The sequence below is a fragment of the Cupressus sempervirens genome, chromosome 8 (genome assembly GCF_028749045.1).
Source record: "Cupressus sempervirens isolate cs-2001-9-10 chromosome 8, ASM2874904v1, whole genome shotgun sequence".
In the NCBI taxonomy this organism is placed as follows: Eukaryota; Viridiplantae; Streptophyta; class Pinopsida; order Cupressales; family Cupressaceae; genus Cupressus; species Cupressus sempervirens.
In genome coordinates, this window is record NC_143125.1 from 114230175 (window position 1) to 114254513 (window position 24339).

Here is a 24339-nt window from a genome sequence, read left to right on the forward strand (position 1 = left end):
ATTAAATATTCTTATTCTTTATATTTGATTAATTTTATTTATAATTTTTTTGATTAGATTGATTAATTGACATCTTATATTATAATTAATATATAAAGTAGTTTATAATTAGTATATCAATGTTTATGAGTGTTTTTGAGGTTTTTGAGGTTTTACAAAATAAATACAAATCTGAAAAGATATTGTTGAAAATTGATAACAGCAGTATTTGGAATCAAATTGAGTTCAGTGACAATTTGGATTACAGTAGTTGAGCTACCTAATATGAGCCCTTTCTTCTCTCATGTTGTAGAAAATATTTTATTTTTGACAGAAAACAACTCTTATATTCTTTTAAATTTGTGCAAAGAGGGGTCTGAATATCAGGTTTAAAAGTCAGCGAAAGAGAGGGAATAGAACACAGTTGTTTTCTTTCCGCATGTGTATCGTAAAAATTATTATTTTATGGTTGTTAACTATGAGAATGTTGAATAAAATCTTTTTGAGCTGATAAATTTTGAAGGAATCAATTATTACCCATCCAATTTCCTCCCATTTGGTGCCCTTTTATATCTATGACACTGAGCTAAAAGTCCTTGTATGCTCAGAGAATGCAGATTGTTCCATCGACATGAGAAATCCTTTTCTGTTTTTTTGGCTTTTCATGAATCCATCTATTTACAGCTGTTAATCTTATTTGTTACTCATAGGTGTGGAGATTGCGGAAAGGTTTGCTTATGTTGGCATATCTTCAAATTTGATAACTTATCTCACAAGTGTTTTAAATGAAAGCACTGCGAGTGCTGCGAGCAATGTGAACATATGGTCAGGGGTGGCTTCCATGTTGCCTTTTTTGGGAGCTTTTGTTGCAGATTCATATTTGGGCCGGTACTGGACAATCCTCTTTGCTTCACTCGTCTATTTGGTTGTTAGTATTCTTTTCCTTGACAAAATCCTTTAATTTTGTCATTATTATCAATGAGTAGAGTAAATTTGAACAAATTCCTCAGCCAGGATAATGTCACTCTATTTTATGATGTTTGTTATTGAAAGCCAAAACATGGAGCTATTTTTTATACTACAGGTGAGGGAGATACTGACACCTCGGCTCTTTAGGACACAACAAAATTACAAACCCCCGAAGATCCTAATATCACTTGAACTAATTTAATCAGGATTGGAAAGTTTTGGCTGTTTTCTACCGTACACGTGTTTACTGAGACGCTCATATTGAAGACAGACGGATTGCATAGAGTGGCATTAGAAGACATCACCACCTAAGAGTCATAGTTACAGAGCACTGAACAAATGACAAACCCTAGTAGTCTGTTGGTATCTATATCAACAAATAACAAATCGTCTTGCCCAAGAGCCTTGTTTACTCTGATAGCAAAGAACCTGCGCATGTGTAAAGCCTTGTTTGCTAAAGATCTCAGTTAGGTCTTTTGATTATAAAACCATTTAAGCTATATGTATGTATTATGAATCGATAACAAGTGAAGGTGATACCGAGCTCAAAAACTCAGATTGGTCTTTTGGTTCAGCATCCACATTTGCAAGTGTGAATAGATAACAAGGAAAATGGGTACCTTGCTGAAGACCTTGTTTACTCTTTTGGCTGAGGACACATACCTACAAATTTGGGAGTTCTTGTGATTATGGAAACTGAAAATCATACTCTGTCCAAATGTTGGAAAGTGGAAATTGAATTCGAGTTCATTTGCTTGCAAAATAGCTGAATAAAAATTCCATTTTCTTGTAGTTTTAATCATGTTTGTTATATCCAAGTAACATGTCATATAATGGAATGTAACAGGGGCTAATCCTGGTAACTCTATCAGCTTCTCTCAGAAATCTCCAATCCTCATCATGCAGTTATAATTCCGAGTCTTGCTCCAGAGCGTCAAATTTCAAGATTGATTTTTTTTACTTCTCACTATACTTGGTTGCTTTGGGGGAAGGAGGTCACAAGCCATGCCTACAGGCCTTTGGGGCAGACCAATTTGATGATGAGGAACCAAAAGAGAAGCAGCACAAAAGTTCATTCTTTAACTGGTGGTATTTTGGTATTTGCTTGGGATCCCTTGGAGGGGTCACTGTGGTCGCATACATCCAAGATGATGTTGGCTGGGGTCTGGGATTTGGCACGCCTGCCATTACCATGGCAATGTCACTTCTTGTGTTCTTGTGTGGGACTAGGTTCTACCGAAACAAACTGCCTAGTGGAAGCTCTCTCACTCGTGTCATTCATGTGTTTGTTGCAGCATTCTACAAACGCAATGCCCCTATCCCTTTCCGAGAACACAATCAATCAGCTTTTATTCAAGAAGCAGAGGTTCTTAGAACAGAGTCAAGAAGACAACTCTTGCGAACAAACAAGTTCAGGTAAGCAATCAATGATACTATTTACCCTAAATCCGGTGCCATCGTATTTAAGCATAATGCTACTTTAGAGTTCAGGCTCAAATGATTGCAGCAGAGATTGTTTTGTCTTTTTCAAGATGTCCCCAAAGTGTCCATTCCGGGGCACACCGGAGTCCAATCAAAAGGGATGTTGGATGCAATTTCCTGACCTCTCTCAAGGAAGTCGGTGTGGACAGCAATAGTATCTGGGAATAATGCTAGTTCAAATTCTTCAAGTTCTCATTCGTGTTTGTTTTAGCACTATACATTTTGAAGATTCTTTTCAATGAATGTCCTAGTCTTGTTTTCTCAGGTTTCTTGACAAAGCAACGGTTGAAGATGAATTAGACTCTGAGTTCCAAACAACACGCAATTGGAAACTTTGCACAGTCCAACAGGTTGAAGAGGTAAAACTTCTTCTAGGTATGTTACCTATTTCGATGGCATGTTTGATGTATGGTGTTGTCTCTGCACAGTCTTTCACATTCTTCACAAAACAGGGTAACACAATGGACAGAAAAATTGGCACACATTTTGAGATCCCTTCTGCAAGTATGCAGTGTTTTATTAGCATATCTATTATGATATTGGTCCCTGTCTATGACCGCTTCTTTGTTCCAAATGCAAGAAGATTATCAGGGAATGAGAGGGGTATAACATTGCTCCAAAGGATAGGCACTGGTATATTTTTTTCTGCACTTTCAATGATTGTTGCTGCAGTGATAGAAATGAAAAGGCTCAAGGCAGCAAAGGATAATGTTGTCATAAGTGTTTTTTGGTTACTTCCACAATATGTACTTTTTGGCACAGCTGAAGTGTTCACAGTGGTAGGAATGCAAGAATACTTTTATGATCAGATGCCAGACACAATGAAAAGCTTGGGTATTGCTGTCTATTTGGGTGTCACAGGAGTTCGTAGTTTTTTGAGCAGTATCCTAATTTTGGTCATTGAGAAGGTTACTTGCAGAAAGCAGGATCAATGCTGGTTTGCAGACAACTTGAACAAAGCTCATTTAGATTACTTTTATTGGCTTCTAGCTTCTTTGAGTCTCCTCGGTCTGGGCATGTTCATTACCATAGCCAGCTGCTACAAATACAAAAAGACTGCACCTTCAAGCACAGAAAATTCTACCTAAAAACTAACTTCATGTTATGAGAGTTCCACAATTACTGCTCTATCACTTCTACTTCTGTAATTTCTTATTAGAATGTGCTTTCCACATTTATGAACGGGGTTAAAATCCCAACAGTGCACATTCTGTCTAATAGAAAAAGAAGTACTACATACTAATAGAAAAAGAGTACTATCCTTGTCTTTATTCATTAAGTAATCTAACATGTGAGACAATTCCACCTGCTAATCATTCGACAAAGTGACCACCATTTGAAAATTAAATCAACAAATAATCATTAGCCAACTAAGAACATAACAACACTAAAAAATATACAAATTGTCATATTGTTATTAGGATTCAACTGTGTACTTTTTCAAATCATGATGGCAATATCGCAATTTGACTTGATGTGGAAAATATCTCCTACTTATCAATAGAAAAATTAGTTTGCACGCAACCACCAAAAATAAAGTTGTCTAGAATATAAATAAAACTATTATTAATTGTAGCACTTCTCAACAAGAGAAAAATCAACCAAAAAAAAAATCTTTAAAGGAAGAAATATGTTTACATTTTATGTCACTTCGTGTTGCTCACCATCCAATGTTCATTGATAGTAATGAGATTAGTAGATTTCTACTTGTCACACCTATTTTGGTAGAGATGTTTTATATATAGACATAATGTTGATTAAAGATTTAAGTAGTTTGAATAAGAATTATACAATTTATAACTTGAGTATTAGATATTTGAACTCTACTTTTTAACTGTTATCTTAGTTCACTAGAAAAATATTTATGTGTCTAGTAAACAATAAAAGAGGGGTTAAAATTTATTCAAATCAGCAAAAATATAGAGAAAGAGCATCAAAGAACCCTATCAATATCCACCAAGTGGCCAAAATGATGAGACAACCCCAAAGGTAAATGCCTCTTCTCCACAATATTGCAAATTTGCATGTGATAAGTAGCCCATTTAGCAAAACAGCCCACAACACCATTCCACTCTCTAGGAATGCGAGTAAAAGTAACATAATCCAAAGAAGCACAAATTAAGAACCCGATTAACAACCAGAGCTAAGTACCCAAAAAAATTCTTAGAATGTGGCCTAGTCAACAAATGCATCACTACTTGTGAGTTTGTCTCACAAATGATCCTTTTCCATCCAAGAATAGAGGCACACTCCACAACATACGAAATAATAGTTGCCTCCAACAAATTGTTAGTATGATGACCTTTATAAATAGAGAACATAAACTAATCAATCTCCAAACTATCTCTACCAACTCCACCAATGCCAATAGGACCAAGGTTTCCCCAAGAAGACCCATTTGTGTTGATTTTAAAAACACCCTGCGGAGGTAGCCTCCATCTGCCCACCTTATTAATTTTTTGAAGAGGGTGTTTGCATTTATTACTCGAGTGAGCTTTGCTAACAAGGAATATGAAGACAGTTATAATAAATAACGTCACTAGGATCCACAGTTTCAAACAAATCACATTTAATCGAAATGGTTTCTCTTACGAAATGTATCATTTTCCACCACAAATGGTGAGCCTTGAACACCACATCTTGAAATATCCTACAATTCTTCTCCAACCATTTATGCTAATTAATAATAGAAGGGCCAAGAGTCTAGGCAACGTGAAGGTACATGCCATAAGTTTTGACATGAGCCTTACCCCATCAAACAAAAGCTTGTACAAAGAAGGCACATGCCAACAAGCTTGATTCCAAACATCCCACCAAAGGTGCCAAATATGTCTAGTGAAGAAGCATTGAAAAAAGAGATGAGAGTATGTTTCTACTCTTTTATAGCACAACACACAATGCAAAGGGCCCTAAAAGCCACACCTACAAAGATTATCCCAACTAAGACACTGGTTTTGGACCACCAACCACATGAAAAAGGTGCACTTGGGCCAAGAGAACCTATAGCAAACATGTTTCCACAACAAAACTTGAATGTCCCCAAAAGTCTGCCACACTAACTCAACATAACTTGCATCAAAAAAAAACTTTCCAAATAGATCATTGCTAGCCCAAGTGAGAACATTGTTTCTAGCCAAGTTAGGACACTCCCTAAATGTTAGAATTTGGGCTAACTCTTATCTGTCATTTGTAGATCCACTTGGAGGTCATTCAGATTGGAGTTTCCAATGCTAAAAAACTATCAAGCCACTATTATAAGCAATCCTATAATGCTTAACTGAGCCCCAACCAACAATAGAAAAGATATCATAAATCACATGAAGGTGGGGGTGAGTAGAAAGATTAGAAGGACAACCATCCCAAGAATCCATACAAAAATGAGCTTGAGATTGAGAATGACAAATCCAAAAGGTCATTGTTGAACTAGTTGAACCCCAAATGTTAAAGTGTTTCAAATCATAGAATCTCTTCCCATTAGAGGAGAGTGGAGAACATCAAACTCAATAACTCTAGGAAGATACTTAGAGGTGAGCATACGAGCCCACAGTTGATGTTGACTAGTGCACTAATACCAATATAACTTAGCATCAAGAACTTTCCCATTAAAAATAACCAAGGCCACCCTCTTTCTTAGGTCTACACATAGTTTCCCACTTAACAAGACTTATTTAGGAAGTTGATAAGCTCTAATTCCAAAGAAATTAATGAGAAATGACATCAAATTCTCAAACAAAATACATAGGGGAAACCTACGAAATACATCTATAAATAGGAAGAGCTTGAACAACTAACTTTCAAAGAGTTAAGAAACAAAAGATAAGCAATGATGCGTTAAGTAATTAACTTTATCTTGTAACTTATCAAGAAAAGTTTGCTAGGAGGAACTATGATGTAAACCAATTGTAAAAGAAATACCCAAATAAGAAAAAGGGAGAGACCCAATCTAAACTTGTAAAATATCAACAATACATCTCCAAATAATTGGGGGTTATTGAAGAAGAAGATGGAAGACTTATGCTCATTAATCTATTATACTAAAGCGGTGAGGTAGATATCTAAGTCATGCCTGAAATATTTAGCTTCACAAAGATGATCCAAGTCCATACAAGACATGTTGTCCACAAACTAAAGATGTGAGAATGAAGGTAGACCATTGCCTCATTGCCAACCATGAATCAAATCTTAAGCAACCTGATATTTAATGAAACAACCTAGACCCTTAGCCAAAATAATGAATAAGTAAAGTGAAAGAGGATCCCCTTGATGAAGGCCTCATGAAGCACCAAAAGGCTTTGAAGATTCTCAATTCACAATAACTGTGAAGAAAGAAGAGGTAACACAACTCATAACCACCTCGCCATCAACATTTTTTGAAGAAAACTCCATATAACCCTTTCATAAGCTTTGTCCATATCTAGTTTAATGAACACAAATCTCTCTATAGAAGCTTCCATATAGTGCATAACCTCAAGAGCCACAACTACCACATCCAAAATATGTTCATGTTGGTCACGTTATCATTAGGTGCATTCTAGTTGGGATATCACCCTGCTCTTTTGGCATGACAACCTACCTACATAATTAGCATAGTGGCACTAATCACTGCTAGCCCCATCCATGTGTAGTCCATCCACGTAGGAATTCTGCTTGATTCATGACTGTGAGTCACTCCATTCATTACTAGCCACAAAACTACCTTTTTCCTCATATATTATTAAAGGGAGACAAATTTTGAGCCTTTCTACAAACAATCTAGATACAATTGTTGACAATTGGCTAATGGAGATATGTAATTATTGTCATTTATGGCAACAAATGATGAAAATGCTTATAGGAGACCTCGAAAATAAAGATACTTAGCTTTTGGTAATCAGATAATTGTCTAAGTATAGAATTTGGTATACAATAGTGTATTGTTTTGTTTATAACTTGTTGTTGATGTCATATTATGACTAGCAAAGTTAGATGGAGATAGTAGACATGTTGGTGATGACATGTATAACCTCGGAAGTCAGTACGGATTGTACGAAAAAGAGATATTCGTGTTTTACCGAAACATGATAGAGAAATTGAAGGAAAGGATTATTTTGTTTACAAAATAATTACTTGTCCAATTAGGGCTGACATCCTAGATGTTTACTCTAAATTGGAAAAATGTATTATGGTCTTAGCTAACATAGCAACAATTTGTGTAAAGGCGTGATATTTATACAAAGGACATCTTGCAATGAGAAGTGGAGATTATATGAGCTAATTGTGATTGTATGCAAACTTTTCTAAGAGTGATATATGTGAAGTTTTGTGAAATCTATTTTGTGATCTGAGATTGAGCTAAAGATCAAAGATCAATTAAGGAAGAAGTTATAGTACCTATATTCTAGAAGTCTGATTACTTGTTTGGGCAGTGAGCTCTTCTTGTAATTGGAAGTGCATGTTTGGGCAGTGGGCTCATCTTGCATCTACTATACTACAACTCCTAACAAGGTTGAAATCTCCTAATAGGGATTCAAAGTCTCCTAATAGGGACTCCTTATACTAAATTTTCTCATTGACTCCTAATAGGGTCCATCCTCTAACAAGGAACTTATATATTAGTATATTATCTAGTGGGTATCATCCCCACTACGGTTTTTCCTTGGTTAGGGTTTCCCTAATTAACAAAATATGGTGTTATGAGTTATCTTTGTGCATTGTTACTATTACTATTCAACATTACTTTATTATGTGTGGTTTAAAGTAAGAAATAATATCCAGTTGGTGACTAAAGTTTGTAGATTATTGATTCACACCCCCTCCCCCTCTCAGTAATCCCCATTTCTATCAACAATGCATTACAAAGAGCAATAATTCAAATATTCTCAAGTTTGTCTACACCTTCCATTTGGGGAATGAGCATCAAGAAGGTAAAATTCAAGGCATGACACATTTGTTTACTAGAAATAGATTCCCTAATAACCTCTAAAAGACCCATCCTGATAATATAACAAAACTCTTGAAAAAACTCAATAGGGAGTTGTCAAGGCCTGGAGCTTTACCTTTATTCATCCCCAAAAAACCTCTTCTACTTCTGGAAGCTAAATTAGATGCATGAGGGAGGCATTTATTGCATCAGTGACAAGAGAGGGAATACATGATATGATCAAGTTCTCCTCATCAATGATAGGATGGGAATAATCAACAAAAAGAGTAGAAAACAATTGTCAAGTGTCACGGGTCATAGTTGACATGGAGGAAATATGATGACCATTCACAATAACAAAGGAGGAAAGATACCCTTTATGACAATGAGCCTGAACATAACGATGAAAGACAAAAATATTCCTATCCCCTTCTTGCAATAAATCAACTCGATCCTTCTATTTCCAATTCAGGATTTTCTTGTTGACATCATACTATTTTAGCACTATCATATAGAAACTAAATTCAATTATTGGGGTTGTCATAAACCAATAGAGAATCATTATGCTCTTCTTCCTACTAGTGATTACCTTCTTGGAGATATAAGTGCTATTCCTTGTATGCAAATCATAGTTGACCATCTTTTAACTTGTGAAAACGAAGATAGCAAGTTAACTTTTAGAATAGACCAATAGGCTGAAAATATTATTGAAGAAGAGTTATTGCCTCCTTTACATTCTGATCATTTTATATTTGATAAAGTTGATACAACTTATAATATTTATGTTTTTTTCCAAAATTAAGTTGATCTAGATCAAGTTACATAGACAAATATCTTCCAAATAGGTGGTTCTTCTTTGCATGAAATGAAACATGGAGTTATGGCATATCAAAGTCATGAGGAATATGATGAGAAGATGATTATTGGTTGCAAGGCTACTCAATGGAGCTTCATGTATATTATGAGTCACTGGTGTATCCTCCTATTGACTCTAAGTATGAAAATGCTTCAAGAAGGTACATATCTTTTTCATAGTGGCACATACTTCTCCTAGCCAATGAATGGTTTAGTGTGAGTCACTCTTAGCCCTATCCTTAAGGTAGAATTTTCCTATTTTTACATACTTGTGAATGATATTTTGGCTTTCAATGTTTTATTGTGCCTAGTTTGTTTTGGCTTAGCTTAGTGGCTTTGCTTTGTTCTCTTGTACCCACTTGCAAGTAACTCCTTGAGCTCTATTTTCTTGGACTCTATTGCCCAATGAAACTAGCACTAGTTTGAACCAAAGAATTTGAACTTCTCTAACTTTTTCATGAAAAAGTAGTCCCCATCCAGAGCCAATATTTTTTATTAAGTAGGCAGTGAGAGGACCCTGATCTCACACAAATAGTCACATTACACATTATAGTACAACAAACATTTATATGTATTTTCTTAGAAACATGTTGTATTCGTTTATAACTAATTTGTATTGTCAATGAGTTTTATGGTTGAAATCGGAAATACAAGCTTACAAAAAAAGAAGTTAAGAGTAAATTTTCCTTTGTATATTTATATGAAGTTTTTTATGAAATAAGTTTACAAAATCTGTGCAAAAAAGGTTAATGCAACCATTGGGAAATCTAATATGTAATTGATACAATTAGGCTAAAACAATAATTGAAAATGAAACTCTGCATGTTAGAAAAGGATGGATAAGGTTAGTATAAGCAACATGAATCATAAACTATAAAGTATAATTTAACAATAGAGCATGAAGAGGAAAAGGGAAATAAAATCTAATCACATTTGGAAATAGAGAATAAATGAGTGGAAATAGTTAAATTTTGTTGATAAATTAACATAAATTGTTACATATGTTAACACTTCAAATAATATGCATATATGATATTTATTAACACAATATTTTGCTATCTATTTGGAGATTACATGTAGGAAAACATAAATGAACAAATCATAATAACATATTAACACTTAATGAATGTGGAGAAAATCATTTGATGAAAAACTTCACCATCAATGAGAGACACAAGTATTTATCAATATTAAACACAAGATATGTATGTAATGTACTTTCTACCTTCATTTTAGTAGCATTTTGACAACCTTGGTGTACTAAAGAGGTATCTAATTAACTCACTACTACAAACCCCCACTTTGTGCTAATGCAAATATTACTAGACACATAAAAATACAGTATTGCAATACCATGGGCACCAAAACCATGATCCAAGAAAACATGAAAAGTACTACAGAAGGATAGCAAACACCACATCCATATTTACTAGGTAAGGACCAATTTTCAAAGAGAGATGCATTGATTAAAAAAATCCTTGGTGTACTCAAGAGGTATATAATTAACTCACTACTACAACCCCTCACCTCATGCAAATACAAATAGTACTAGGCACATAAAAATGTAGTATTAAAATGTCACATGTACAGAAAACATGAAAAGTATTCACTAAAAGAAACATGAAAAGTATTCACTAAAAAATTCATATTTTTAGGGCATTCCACTTGAATCCTTATATGAGCTCCCACCCCATACATTTCCTTTAATTATACTTGTGTGGTCTTTGACTACTTATGTAAGCTTTTGGCACTAACTAATGAGGACAAATAAGAGGACCCTTTTAGTCCACTTGTCATGTACATAAGAGTTAGAGGGTCTTTTGAGCCCATGTAACAACCACTTTTCTTGGGTCTTAATTAACAACTAACATATCCAAGAAATATAGTTATTACTTCATTTTCATAGGAAGATAGTTTATCAATCATGTTCATGTGAATAAGATTTACCGTTAAAATTAGTTAGTCAAAATTTCTTAACTAAGAACTTTAAACACCATCAATGAATTTATTATAGAAATTAAAATCCACATACCATGGAATTTGAACTAAGAAATCATTGTAAGGATATTTCTGCAATCATGTAGATTAGTCCACAAATACTACTATAACAATATCATATAATGACTTTCATCCAATATTGCTGTATCAAAATCAAATGATGATTACCATTCAATACCCCTATATAAAATTAGGGCATCACATACCACTGTACCAATTAGGGCATCGATTACCATTGGATCATTTAGGGCATCAGATACCATTGTATCAATTAGAGCTTCAGATACCACTGAATAAATTTAGCACTTCAAATACCACTGAATCAATTAGAGCTTCAAATATCAATGTATCACTCCTTTCCTTTTGATTTCTTAACTATGGCAATAACATAATATTAGAAGATATGCTCATATTTATTATTCATATAGTTGAAAGATTGATATAACAATCCATCAGAATAAATCTTTCTCTCACAACTAAATGTAAAATAATTGTATCAATGATAAAAATCAATTAATCTTACCTTAGTCTTGCATTTACATAAAGTAAAAATACTTGTTTCTGACAAACAATTGAATGTAAAGCTTATCTTTGTCTGACGCATGTTTGACATCTTGAGGAGAGTTGAACATTGTCAGGGGCTTATCTCAATCTGTGATTTGAGTTAACTATACATAAATTATTGTTTAACTCTATCTCCATTGGCATAAAGATTTATGGATTCATATTATGGTTACTTGGCTTTCACTTTCCATGATCTAATCTATTTTAAAGAGAGTTAATTTTGTAATATCAGACTAGATATCAAACAAGATATTCTCCTGATAAGTACTCTAGCTTATTGCTATGTAAATCAGAATTGTTGTGGAAAATTTGGTAGAATTTTTATTGCAATGTTCAATTTTGGGTTAATCACATACCTTGATATATATATATATTCCGTAAGACGAATGGAATTTTTGCTAACAGTTCAAGAACATGTCTTGAACGCTAGTTCCTAGTATAAATATTTCTCATAGTTGTGGTTGATAACATGAAAAAAACGGTGTTTGAAACTTATAAAAGTCGGGTGTTTGGATCTTGCTAAATGATTTTGTATCTGTACTTCTTTTAAAGAAAGAGACTTGCATAATATTGTCACAATTTAAAGAACCTAAGCTTAGCCAACTGTAGGAGAATATGCATTCAAAAAAATAGAAGGGTAACTTGTATGTTATGTATTCATTGGGGAACTTGCAAACTAACCGACCCCCTCTTGACTTCTTCAGCACTTAACTAGAGTATCCTAGCCAGAATTGCTTGAAGTTGAAGTCACATAATCTAAAAAGGTTTTTAAAGAATGGTAATAGTGGATGTATCAATGGTGTATGGTAAGATATATCCATGGCAATAGTAGACATTTCAATGGCAGATTGTAAAACATTTTAATGGCGGACTGTAAGACGTATCAAAGGCAGATTATAGTCATATCAATGCAGGGACTAGTTGGTAAAAGAAACAAGGAAAATTTGAATGTAGCAAGGAAGGAAGAATTCGACACCAAGGAAAAAAGGGATCCTGAATCTCCCTCATGACTCCCTCAAATAGAGAGCAACATGACTCCTTGGCTTCCACATGTTACAAAAGATTAAAGTCGATTCAAATTCCATTTAAAAATTTTTGTTGAATACCAAGTATTAAATCAATTTATCATGTCAAGTGTTAATCAGTTAAAAACAAAGAATATTAAAAAGAAAATAATAGAGTTGAAAGATTCCAATTCAAATATTATAATAATTTGAATATTATTATAATCTTATATTTATATATGTACATGTAAATGTTAATGGGGTGACATCACTTTATTAAATTATTATAACATAATGGTGCCATCTCATTTTTATATCTATATGTATGTATATAGATATATCTATTATAATAATAAGGTGAAAGATCATATTAAATCCTTTGAGGTACATTTTATATTATAACCCAATTATTTATGTTTCTCAAATTATTTATTTAAATAGCTCATGCGGGTCCCACAGATGTATCATGTTTCAAGTCGCTAGGTCCTCAACCCATCTGCCTAGTGATGGTGATGCTCTTGTGCCTAATTCTCTTCTGACAATGCTTCCACCCCTTCGACATGTTTCCTGCAAGGAAATTCTCTACAGTTAAATTATATTACCATAATATATTATTAATCATAATTAATCATAATGATTAACCATCTTCTCAATTCCATGAATTCGTGATAAATGATCAACTAGCTTGTTATCTTCATTTGAAATTATAATGACTAACCATCTTACCATTTCTCAAGATTTTAACAAATTAAACTACCAACTGACTCTGTGTGAACCTCAATGGCTATATTTGAAATTAGGTCAAAATTGGGATGTAACATACCTTTCCCTTGTGGTTCATCATCCTCGATGAACTCAAAATTAAAACGAACATTATAAAGGAGTATTTAAAATTGGAATGTAACATACCATTCCCCTTTGTGTTTCATCGTCCTCGATGATCTTTGCAAATTAGACACTAAAAAGAATATTCTAGATACAAGATGTATATATAGCATTGTGATATCATTTCTTTTCAAAATTGAATCAAAATCTAAATCATGATTAAAAAACTCAAGGTCCTTTTTTTTTTACTTCAATGTTTCCAAAAACTTAGAAAGATACTTGCACGATATCATAAGATTAAACACATACTCACTTGAGTTCACTTTACCGTACTTGTGGTCATCTCAACATGAATTGAGTTGATTCTATTTCATATTCCTATCATACTCATGTAGACACTCACCATATCATTAGTTCGATTCCATATTGATATCTTCATTTAAGAGAATTTTCAAGGTTCAATAACTGAGAGTAAGATGAGTATTCAAAATTGGGATTCTTCAACTAGCAAGTTCTAGATCTTAATCATAATTGAAATTAATTATACATACCATTTGGCATAAGGCACTTATTAATGGGTAGATCATCCTTGCAAACTTATAGAGCACCTGAAAAAGATTAATAAATCCATGTTTTTCTATTTATGTAACCTCGGCCTTCATGCCCATCTCATAAAATTTCATTAGAATAATAATCTCATAATAGAATATACACTTCATCTCCAAAATAATATACAATAGCTAAGTATGTAAAGTCAACATTGCATGTGTATTATACAAGTATAACAGTGTGTCAAAGGGTAAAAGCATGATATACTATGCAAGATCATCATACATCTAATCAAGATCATAAGCATCCAAAAAAAATTCTCATAAGATTCTTATTGAGTAGCTCATCATTCATCTATAAATATTTGGAAGTTTATCTTTTTCATTTGTATGACCTAGGCTTTCATGCCCATCTCGTCAAAAGTTTACATCTATAAAAAAGCATTGATAGTTTCAATTATGCAAGTGTGTTTACTCCATACTGAAGCACAAAATGATCTTGTTGTTTAATCAACATAAGAAAGGATCATGGTTCATGATTTTGTTTTCCTTCAGTCAAGTTCAAGAATAGATAACAATTTATTTATACCATTTCATAAGGACATGAATATAATTGCATAAAGTAAATGATGGGAACATTCAACTGAAAAGAAATATTTAAACATCATCATGGTTTTGGATAACATTTTATCAAGATTGTAGAAGCTGTTTTGGATTGCACACGCTTCAGCCTCATATCATACTTATCCCCTCACATTCTAACATATTAGAATGTCCCTCCCTACCTCAGGATCAAGCTTCGAATGTTCTTCAGTCCAGCCATCTGAGCTCCCATGTGGTTTGAGTGCCCACTCAGTTATACCTATATAACTGGCATTACAGACATCAAGTGATTATTAGATGACATGTATGCCTATAAATTACCTTGGCCAAGGATTTCCCAATGGGTTCAATGACCTGATCACCACCACTCAACTTTCCAATCATTTCATCTTCTTAATTCTGTTTTATCTTTATGATTTTGCAGTTCGAACGTTTGTCCATTTTATTATCATCTCTGCCTTTTCTGGCTATTCTGAATGATTTCCTAGTGTGATTTTTTCTAGTTTTGATTGTAATATCTAGTTATGTAAAATAAATCTTTTTCAACATTACATTTTCTGTTTTTGAAAAATAGTGTTGGGCCCAAGGTTTCAACATTGAACCTAGCACTCTAATACCATATGTAAAAACCAATTTTCTCAGGTCTTAATTAACAACTAACATATCCAAGAAATACAATTATTACTTTATTTTCATAGGAAGACAATTTATTAGTCATGTTCATGTGAATGAGATTTACCATTAAAATCAGTTAGACAAAATTCCTTAACTAGGAACTTTAAACACCATCAACAAATTTATTATAGAAATTAAAATCCACATACCATGGAATTTGAACCAATAAATCATTGTAGGGATGCTTCTGCAATCACCTAGATTAGTCCACAAATACTACTATAATAGTATCATATAACGACTTCCATCCAATACCACTATTTATCAAAATCAAATGATGATTACCATTAAATACCACTATAAAATTAGGGCATCACATATCACTATATCAATTAGGGCATCAATTACCATTGGATCATTTAGGGCATTAGATACCACTCTATCAATTAGGGCTTTAGTTACCACTGAATAAATTTAGGGCTTTAGATACCATTGAATCAATTAGGGCTTCAGATACCATTGAATCAATTAGGGCTTCAGATACCACTATATCACTCCTTTCCTTTTGATTTCTTGACTGTGGCAATAACACAATATTATAAGATATGCTCATATTTATTATTCATATAAATGAAAGATTGATATAGCAATCCATCAAAATAAATGTTTCTCTCGTGAGTAATGTAAAATAATTGTATCGATGATAAAACTCAGTTAATCTTACCTTAGTCTTGCATTTACATCATAAAAGTAAAAATACACATTTCTAACAAACAATTGAATGTAAAGCTTATATTTATCTAACGCACGTCCGACATCTTAAGGAGAGGTGAAACATTGTTAAGGGCTTATCTCAATCTATGATTTGAGTAAAATATGCAGAAATTTTTGTTTAACTCTATCTCCATTGGCATAAAGATTTATGGATTCATATTATGGTTACTTTGCTTTTACTTGCCATGATCTAATCTATTTTAAAGAGAAATGTAATATAAGACCATATTTCAAACAAGATATTCTCCTGATAAGTATTGTAGCTTACTGCTCCATAAATTAGAATTGTTGTGGCAAAATTGGTAGAAGTTTCATTCCAATGCTTGGTTTTGGGTTAATCACATAACCTGATATATATATATATATATATTCTATAAGACGGATGGAATTTTTGTTGAAAGTTCAACAACATATCTTGAACACTAGTTCCTAGTATAAATATTTCTCACAGTTGTGGTTGATAACATGGAAAAGATGGTGTTTGAAACTTATAAAAGTCAAGTGTCTGGATCTTGCTAAATGATTTTGTATCTGCACTTCTTTTAAAGAAAGCGACTTAGATTAAAGAAAGAGACTCCTAAGCTCAGCTGACTGTAGGAGAATATGCATTCAAAAATATAGAAGGGTAAATCATTTGTTATGTATCCATTGGGGAACTTGCAAATTGACCGGCCCCCTCTTGACTTCTTTGACGCTTAACCATAGTACCCTAGCCGGAATCACTTGAAATTAAAGTCACACAATCTGAACAAGGTTTTTAAACAATTGTAATATTGCATGTATCAATGGTGTATGGTAAGATATATCAATGGCAATAGTAGACGTTTCAATGGTAGGCTGTAAGACATTTTAATGGTAGATTGTAAGACGTATCAAAGGCAGATTACAGTCATATCAATGCAGGGACGAGTTGGTAAAAGAAACAAGGAAAATCTGAATGTAGCAAGGAAGAAAGAATTCAACACCAAGGAAAAAAGGGATCTCGACTCTCCCTCACGACTTCCTCAAATGGAGAACAACATGACTCCTTGGCTCCCACTGGTTACAAAAGATTAAAGTCGATTCAAATTCCAAATGTTTTAATTTGAATACCAAGTATTAAATCAATTTATCATGCTAAGTGTTAATTGGTTAAAAATAAATAATATTAAAAAGAAAAGAATAGAGTTGGAAGATTATAATTTGAATATTATTATAATCTTATATTTATATATGTACATGTAAATATTAATGGGGTGACATCACTTTATTAAATTATTATAACATAATGGTGTCATCTCATTTTTATATCTATATGTACATATATAGATATATCTATTATAATAATAAGGTGAAAGATCATATTAAATCCTTTGAGGTACGTTTTATATTTTAACCCAATTATTTATGTTTCTAAAATTATTTATTTAAATAGCTCATGTGGGTTGTATCCTGCTTCAAGTCGCTGGGTTCTCAATCCATCTGCCAAGTGATGGGATGCTCTTGTGCCTAATTCTTTTCTGATAATGCTTCCACCCCTTCAACGTGTTTCCTGCAAGGAAATTTTCTGCAGTTAAAATTATATTATCATAATAAATTATTTAATCATAATTAATCATAACAGTTAACCATCTTCTCAATTCCATGAATTCGTGATAAATGATCAACTAGCTTGTTATCTTCACTTGAAATTATAACGACTAACCATCTTACCATTTCACAAGATTATAACAAATTAAACTACCAATTGACTTCGTGTGAACCTCAATGACTATATTTTAAATTAGGTAAAAAATTGAGATGTAATAGCCCACTTGTCATGGACACACGATTATAATTACATATCATAGTCCTAACAAATTTGAATCTAATTCAATATGAAAACTAAACCCTAAGGTCAAACCTTTGGTTGATTGTAAGAGTATATTGAGTCCACAACAAATATAAAGAAATAAAATTAATTTAAATACTTTGCATAAATAATCTAAACTATAAATTAATTTAAACAATAAAATACAATTAATGTAGATTAAATCAAAGCTAAGTGAATAGATATGATTGAATTAAAAATAAGAGGTCAAATACACTTAGCTTTAACAAGTAGACAATATATGTTTATGTTATTCAAAATACATTTTCAATGGTACATAAGTTCACACTCTAAGTCTAGAAGATGCCCTATGACACAATATAGCCTTACGAATTATTATGGTTAGGTCTAAGCTACCAAAATCAAGTCTAGTCTCACACCCTTGATTTGATGTGCAATAATGTTTCTTGCTAAGTGTATTCACCTTTGCCTTATGAGTGTTTTTTGTTGTCAAGGTCATGTGTACAAATATCTTTCAAGAAATTTCTAAAACATAACAATTAAGTTCTCTTAGGTCAATTGATTGGACACACTAGTTTTGTGGTTTTGAGTAATATTTGTAGAGGATGTGGACAAATGTACAAATTACCTATATGTTTTTTAATTCATTCATTCCATTAATAGATTGAAGTGTACTCTAGATATATCGTATTGCAACTCTTACATCTAGATGTAATAGACAAAAATACAAATAAAAAACGATCAAGAATAAATTACTTAACTATATAAAACAAATCAATTATACATAATCTCTAAATTTATATTGAAAAAATAAAAATTTAACTCTAAACATTATGATGAATGTTTTATCTAATTAAAAAGTTTTAAAAAAAAATTGTAATGCGAGTTGTTGTACGTTCTGTTTAATTGTTAATAGTCTATTCTAGAGTGTACTTAGCTGATTCTATTTTTGTATTAAAATTAGTAATAAAGTCAATACTTAACATTCATTAGATCTAAATGATGGTTACAAAAATAAAACACTTAACCATCCATCAATAAAAAGAAATATTCTCATTCATTTTTTAATTTATTTATTTTTTCCATTATAAGAGGAATCCATTCCATAAGCTTTCTTAATTTAAAAAAATCTGTTTTCCCAACAAAAATGATCTGTGATGAACTCCACTCCACAATCCGCAGCAATTAGATCTGTGTTTAATAGCTCTGAACAGATCATCTTCAAAACCAGACTGACCCTCCCCATCCCCTGAAAAGAAACCCCAACTCTGAATCTCAGCGAAAATAAACACTTCTGTATTGTAACTGGTTAACGAAGGAATCGAAGGCAATGGAGGAACTTCAACAATCGGACGAATTTGTTAAAGATGGATCAGTAGATCTCCATGGCCACCCTGTTATCAGAGCGCACACTGGAACATTGAAGGCATCCTTTTTCATAATTGGTGTGCATAAAATTCGAATAAACTCTCTTTTGTGGATGTGCTGTTTTCTAGGTTTTACAAAATTATTACCATCGCAAAAAATGGTTCCGAAAAATCTCTGGCAGAAAGTTCATAACACATAATATGGACCACATCTCGTGGATTAATGTTTTCAAATTCAACTTCTTATTGAAAATTTTCTACGCTGACAGTTTGATTACAGTGGCTCATTTACACTAAAATGAGTCCTCTCTTCTCTCATGTTTTTGCTTCACAGCAGAATAAGAAAGGGTTTTGTTTTGTATTTTGAGAGGAAAATAACTCTGTTTTAGTTCCTTTGATTTGTGCGAATAGGGATCCAGATGTTAGTCAAAAGTCAGGAAATAAGGACATGGTAGCTTTGTTTCTGAATGTGGATCAATAAACTACTATTTTATGGTTGTTGGTGTTACTCACAGGGGGGGAGATTGCAGAGAGATTTGCTCATGCTGGCATACAATCAAATTTGATAACTTATCTCACAAATATTTTGCATGAAAGCACTGCCAGTGCTGCAAGCAATGTGAACATCTGGTCAGGGGTGCAATCCATATTGCCCTTTCTGGGAGCTTTTGTTGCAGATTCATATTTGGGTCGTTACTGGACAATTCTGGCTTCTTCACTCGTCTATTTGCTTGTGAGTATTTGTTTTCTTCACAGATTCCTTTTACTTTGCATTATTAACGATGGGTAGAGTAGTTTAGAACAATTTTTTCAACAGTATAATGTCACTGTATTTTATGAGTGCTCGTTATTGAAAGGTAAACATTAGGTTCAAGAGATTTAGCTTAGTTGGTTGAAACAATGAGTTTTCATTGTGGAGACCCTGGTTCAAATTGTAAGTTTAATTGGTTGAAACAATGAGTTTTCATTGTGGAAACCTTGGTTCAAATTGTAAGAAAGACATCTTTGTGAAATTCTAAATTGTGACTCTAAATAATTTCAATGTAAGAAAAGGAAACATTAGAGTAACATTATTTAAGTACAGGTGAGGAGGATTTTAACACCTTAGCTTAGTACAGCATATATACCCTCAAAGATTCCAAAGTAAAGATCAAACAAAGATTTAATTATCCATTTAGAAAATCATTTTACGAGTCTTTCTTGATAAGTGACTACCTTGCCCATGAAACCCTTTGTCGCCTTTTCTTGGTGCCTTTGCCAAGAATATTCACCCAGTAATTATTTCTCTAATTAGCTTTTCGCTACTGGTATGATTTCTCAAGCGAGCACAAAAATAAAGCAGCACAAAATCAGCTAATGATACAGTAACAGAGCACTAAACCTAGTTCATATAAAAAAGGACCAAGAGAAAACCCTAGTAGTCTGATGGTATCTGCATGAGCAAATAAAGATACAAGCCGCCAAAGAGCCTTGATTGCTCTGATGATAAAAAAAATCCATATTGGAACTTTGGTTAAAGATCCATATCTGGTGCATGTGTAAAAATATAAGTGGGTAGCTTGCCGACAGGCCGTTTGATTAAGAACCCATACTGCTAGATGTATGAATCAATAGCAAGTGAGGATGATAGTTTTCTCAAAAACTCGTATTAGTCGTTTCGTTCAGCACCCTTATCTGCATGTGTGAATCGATAACAAGGAAAGAGGGCACCTTTCTGAAGAGCTTTGTCTGGTTTTTTGTTAAGGAAACGTATCTACAAATTGAGGAGGAACATAGAAACTGAAAATCTTACTATGAATTTGTGCCTTCGAAATTGATTACACATCCATTTGCCTTCAAAATAGCTGAATTAATTCTTTTTTTCCTACTGTTTTAATTTTATCCGTTATATCCAAGTAACATGTCATGCAATGAAAAATGACAGGGGCTAATATTGGTGACTCTATCAGCCTCTCTCAGGAGTCTCAAATCTCATTTCAGGATTGGGTTGTTTTACTTTTCACTTTACTTAGTTGCTTTGGGACAAGGGGGTCACAAGCCATGCCTACAGGCCTTTGGTGCTGACCAGTTTGATGATGAGAACCCAAAAGAGAAGAAGCACAAAAGTTCATTCTTTAATTGGTGGTATTTTGTTATTTGCTTGGGAACCCTTTCAGGGTTCACTGTGCTCACATACATCCAAGATAATGTCGGATGGGGTGTGGGATTTGGCATTCCTGCTGTTACCATGACAATGGCACTTCTCGTGTTCTTGTGTGGGACTAGGTTTTACAGAAACAAACTGCCTAGTGGAAGCCCTCTCACTCGAATCATCCATGTGTTTGTTGCAGCATTCTACAAACAAAATGCCCCTATTCCTTTCCGAGAACAAAATCAATCAGCTTCAGTTCAAGAAGTAGAGATTCTGAAGACAGAGTCGAGAAGAAAACTCTTGCAAACAAATAAATTCAGGTAAGCACTTCATGGTACTATTTGCTTTAAATCTATTGCTATATTCGGGCAAGATGCTATTTTAGAGTTCAGGTCAAATAATAGCAACAGAGAATGTCTTTGTGTTTTCAAACTGGGAAATGGATGAAATGGGCCATGGTTTGCTGATAAGACTGGAGGGAGTTTCAAGATGTCGACAAAGTTTCCATACAGGTCTATTGCATTCTTCATGAGTGGCATGCCAAACAAAAGGAATGTTGGATTTAATTTCTCGACCTAGCACCTAAGCTGAAGGAAGATGGTGTAGAGTCTAGACAGTTACGATATATGGGAATAATGCTAGTAGAAGTTCTCAGAGTTCTCATTTGTGTTTATTATAGCCCTATGTAGTTTGGTTTTTTTTTTTGATGACTGTCCTCATGGTGTTCTTCAGGTTTCTTGATAGAGCAACAATTGAAGATGAACTGGATTTTGAGTGCAAAACAACACACAATTGGAGACTTTGCACAGTTCAACAAGTTGAAGAGGTAAAACTTCTTCTAGGCATGTTACCCATTTGGATAGCATGTTTGATGTATGGCGTTGTCTTTGCACAGTCCTCCACATTTTTCACAAAGCAGGGAAGCAGAATGGATAGAAAAATTGGTCAAAATTTTGTGATCCCTTCTGCAAGTATGCAGCTTTTTACTAGCATATCTATAATGCTATTGGTCCCTGTCTATGATCGCATCTTTGTTCCGATTGCAAGGAGATTATCAGGGAATGAGAGAGGTATAACATTGCTCCAAAGGATAGGCACCGGAATGTTTTTTTCTGCACTTTCAATGATTGTTGCTGCAGCGACAGAAATGAGAAGGCTCAAGGTAGCAAAGGATAATGGACTGGTAGACAACCCCTATGCAACAGTCCCAATGAGCGTTTTTTGGCTACTTCCACAATATGTACTTTTTGGCATGGCGGATGTGTTTACAGTGGTAGGAATGCAAGAATACTTTTATGATCAAATGCCAGACACAATGAAAAGCTTGGGTATAGCTGTTTCAATGAGTGTAATAGGAGTTGGTAGTTTTCTCAGTGGTTTCCTAATTTTGGTCATTGAGAAGGTTACTTGCAGAAAGCAGGACCAATGCTGGTTTGCAAACAACTTGAATAAAGCTCATTTAGATTACTTCTATTGGCTTCTAGCTTCTTTGACTATACTCAACCTGGGCATGTTCATGACCTTAGCCAACTGCTATAAGTACAGAAAGGCTGCACCTACTGGCACCGCAAATTCTACCTAAAAACTAACTAATGGCTTGTGTTATACCATTAGTACTTATTCATCTGTTTTACTGTTGTAATTTGTTATTAGGATGTAGATATAAAGCCTAATAGGTGCTTTTCACAATTATGAATTGGATTTAAATCCCAACAAATACATACTGTGTAAGTACCATGGAGGAATCAAACTCTCACATTCTACTAAAGGTCGGATGGAAAGTTAAAAATTCCATTGTTGAGACCGTAAATTCCATCTAAAACGCATATCTGTACCTTGCTTCTACTGTATCAGTTGTGTTTAAACTGTTTCACAGTTATAATCTTTAGAAACATCAACCTGAATATTTAACATGATATTACAGAGAAATAAACATCTCAATAAATCTATACGATAAAAGTAGTCCAAATACAATCTCAAACAAAAATTATAGTAATAGAAAACAAAGATAACGCAGATTTTTCAACTGAGAAAATCATTTTTGATAATAGGTATACTAGCATGGTAGGTTTTTTTCATTATTGCAAAAACTTAACTATTTTACATTACACGAAGGAATCATTTCTTACTTCACCTTTAATCATATGCCTCTATATATGTAGGTGCGTTGAGAATAGTTTTATACATTGTATGAAACCATATGAAAGATAGACATGAATAATCCGAATTATACAACTAGGAATTCCTGTATTTCTCTATATTTCAATATTTCTCTATAATTCAGTAGTATTTTCAATTAATCCTACTATGAACAATTTGTTTCCTACTACAATACATTTTCATTTTCTTTTAAAATCTATTCATTGTCTTTTTAGAGGTCTTTAGACACTTCAATCTAGAAATGTCACTTTGTTAGAAGATTTGACAAATAACTATTAGGCTAACTCTGTTAAGAGATTTGATTCACTCCTACAATAATTAGAGAGTAATAAATGACTTGATCTGATTGCTGATGCAATTGTCTTTGCTGATTTCAGATCTCTATTTTGGCTTGAATATGTGATCCTCCTTGATCAGATTTATCTTTGCAACTTGGTCAACTCTAGATACTTTGTTATCGTTCAAATTCGCTTCCTTGATTTATCTTTTCAATCCCATGCTTTTTCACAATTCAATCCTCAACTTGACCTTATATTTATATGATTTACCTTGTCAAGTCGGCTTGAATACACTTTTAAACAAATGAAATTCATCCCATGAGTTGGCTAGAGCTAATCAACAAAACTGTCAGATCCAATATGGTGATACATGAAAATCTTTTGTTAGCCGACCCAACTCGGTCAACACTAACTCAGAAAAGACTTTCCTTTAGACTTCTTTTAGTGTCTGAGTCAGCTCGGTTAACATTGGTTCCAT

The 24339-nt window shown here is 33.4% G+C and overlaps 2 protein-coding genes across 3 annotated transcripts; both read left to right on the forward strand.

The window, feature by feature from the left end:
* The first annotated feature begins 579 nt into the window (after positions 1–579).
* On the forward strand, positions 580–3604 carry LOC149541849 (protein NRT1/ PTR FAMILY 5.10-like). Of its 2 annotated transcripts, XM_089796933.1 has the most exons (4): positions 581–907; positions 1796–2364; positions 2696–2789; positions 2883–3604. In XM_089796933.1, the coding sequence occupies exons 1-4, from the start codon at positions 821–823 to the stop codon at positions 3516–3518; spliced, it is 1386 nt and encodes a 461-aa protein (XP_089653059.1). In that variant the 5' UTR covers positions 581–820; the 3' UTR covers positions 3519–3604. The 2 variants fall into 2 exon arrangements, with proteins under 2 accessions (XP_089653057.1, XP_089653059.1); XM_089796931.1 differs by having other exon boundaries at positions 580–907; positions 2696–3604.
* Positions 3605–19042: 15438 nt separating this feature from the next.
* LOC149541850 (protein NRT1/ PTR FAMILY 5.10-like) lies at positions 19043–23245 on the forward strand. The gene is made up of 4 exons (XM_089796929.1): positions 19043–19370; positions 19808–20025; positions 21217–21743; positions 22156–23245. Exons 1-4 carry the CDS (start codon positions 19256–19258, stop codon positions 23003–23005), a joined length of 1710 nt encoding a protein of 569 aa, XP_089653055.1. The 5' UTR covers positions 19043–19255; the 3' UTR covers positions 23006–23245.
* The last annotated feature ends 1094 nt before the right edge of the window (positions 23246–24339 follow it).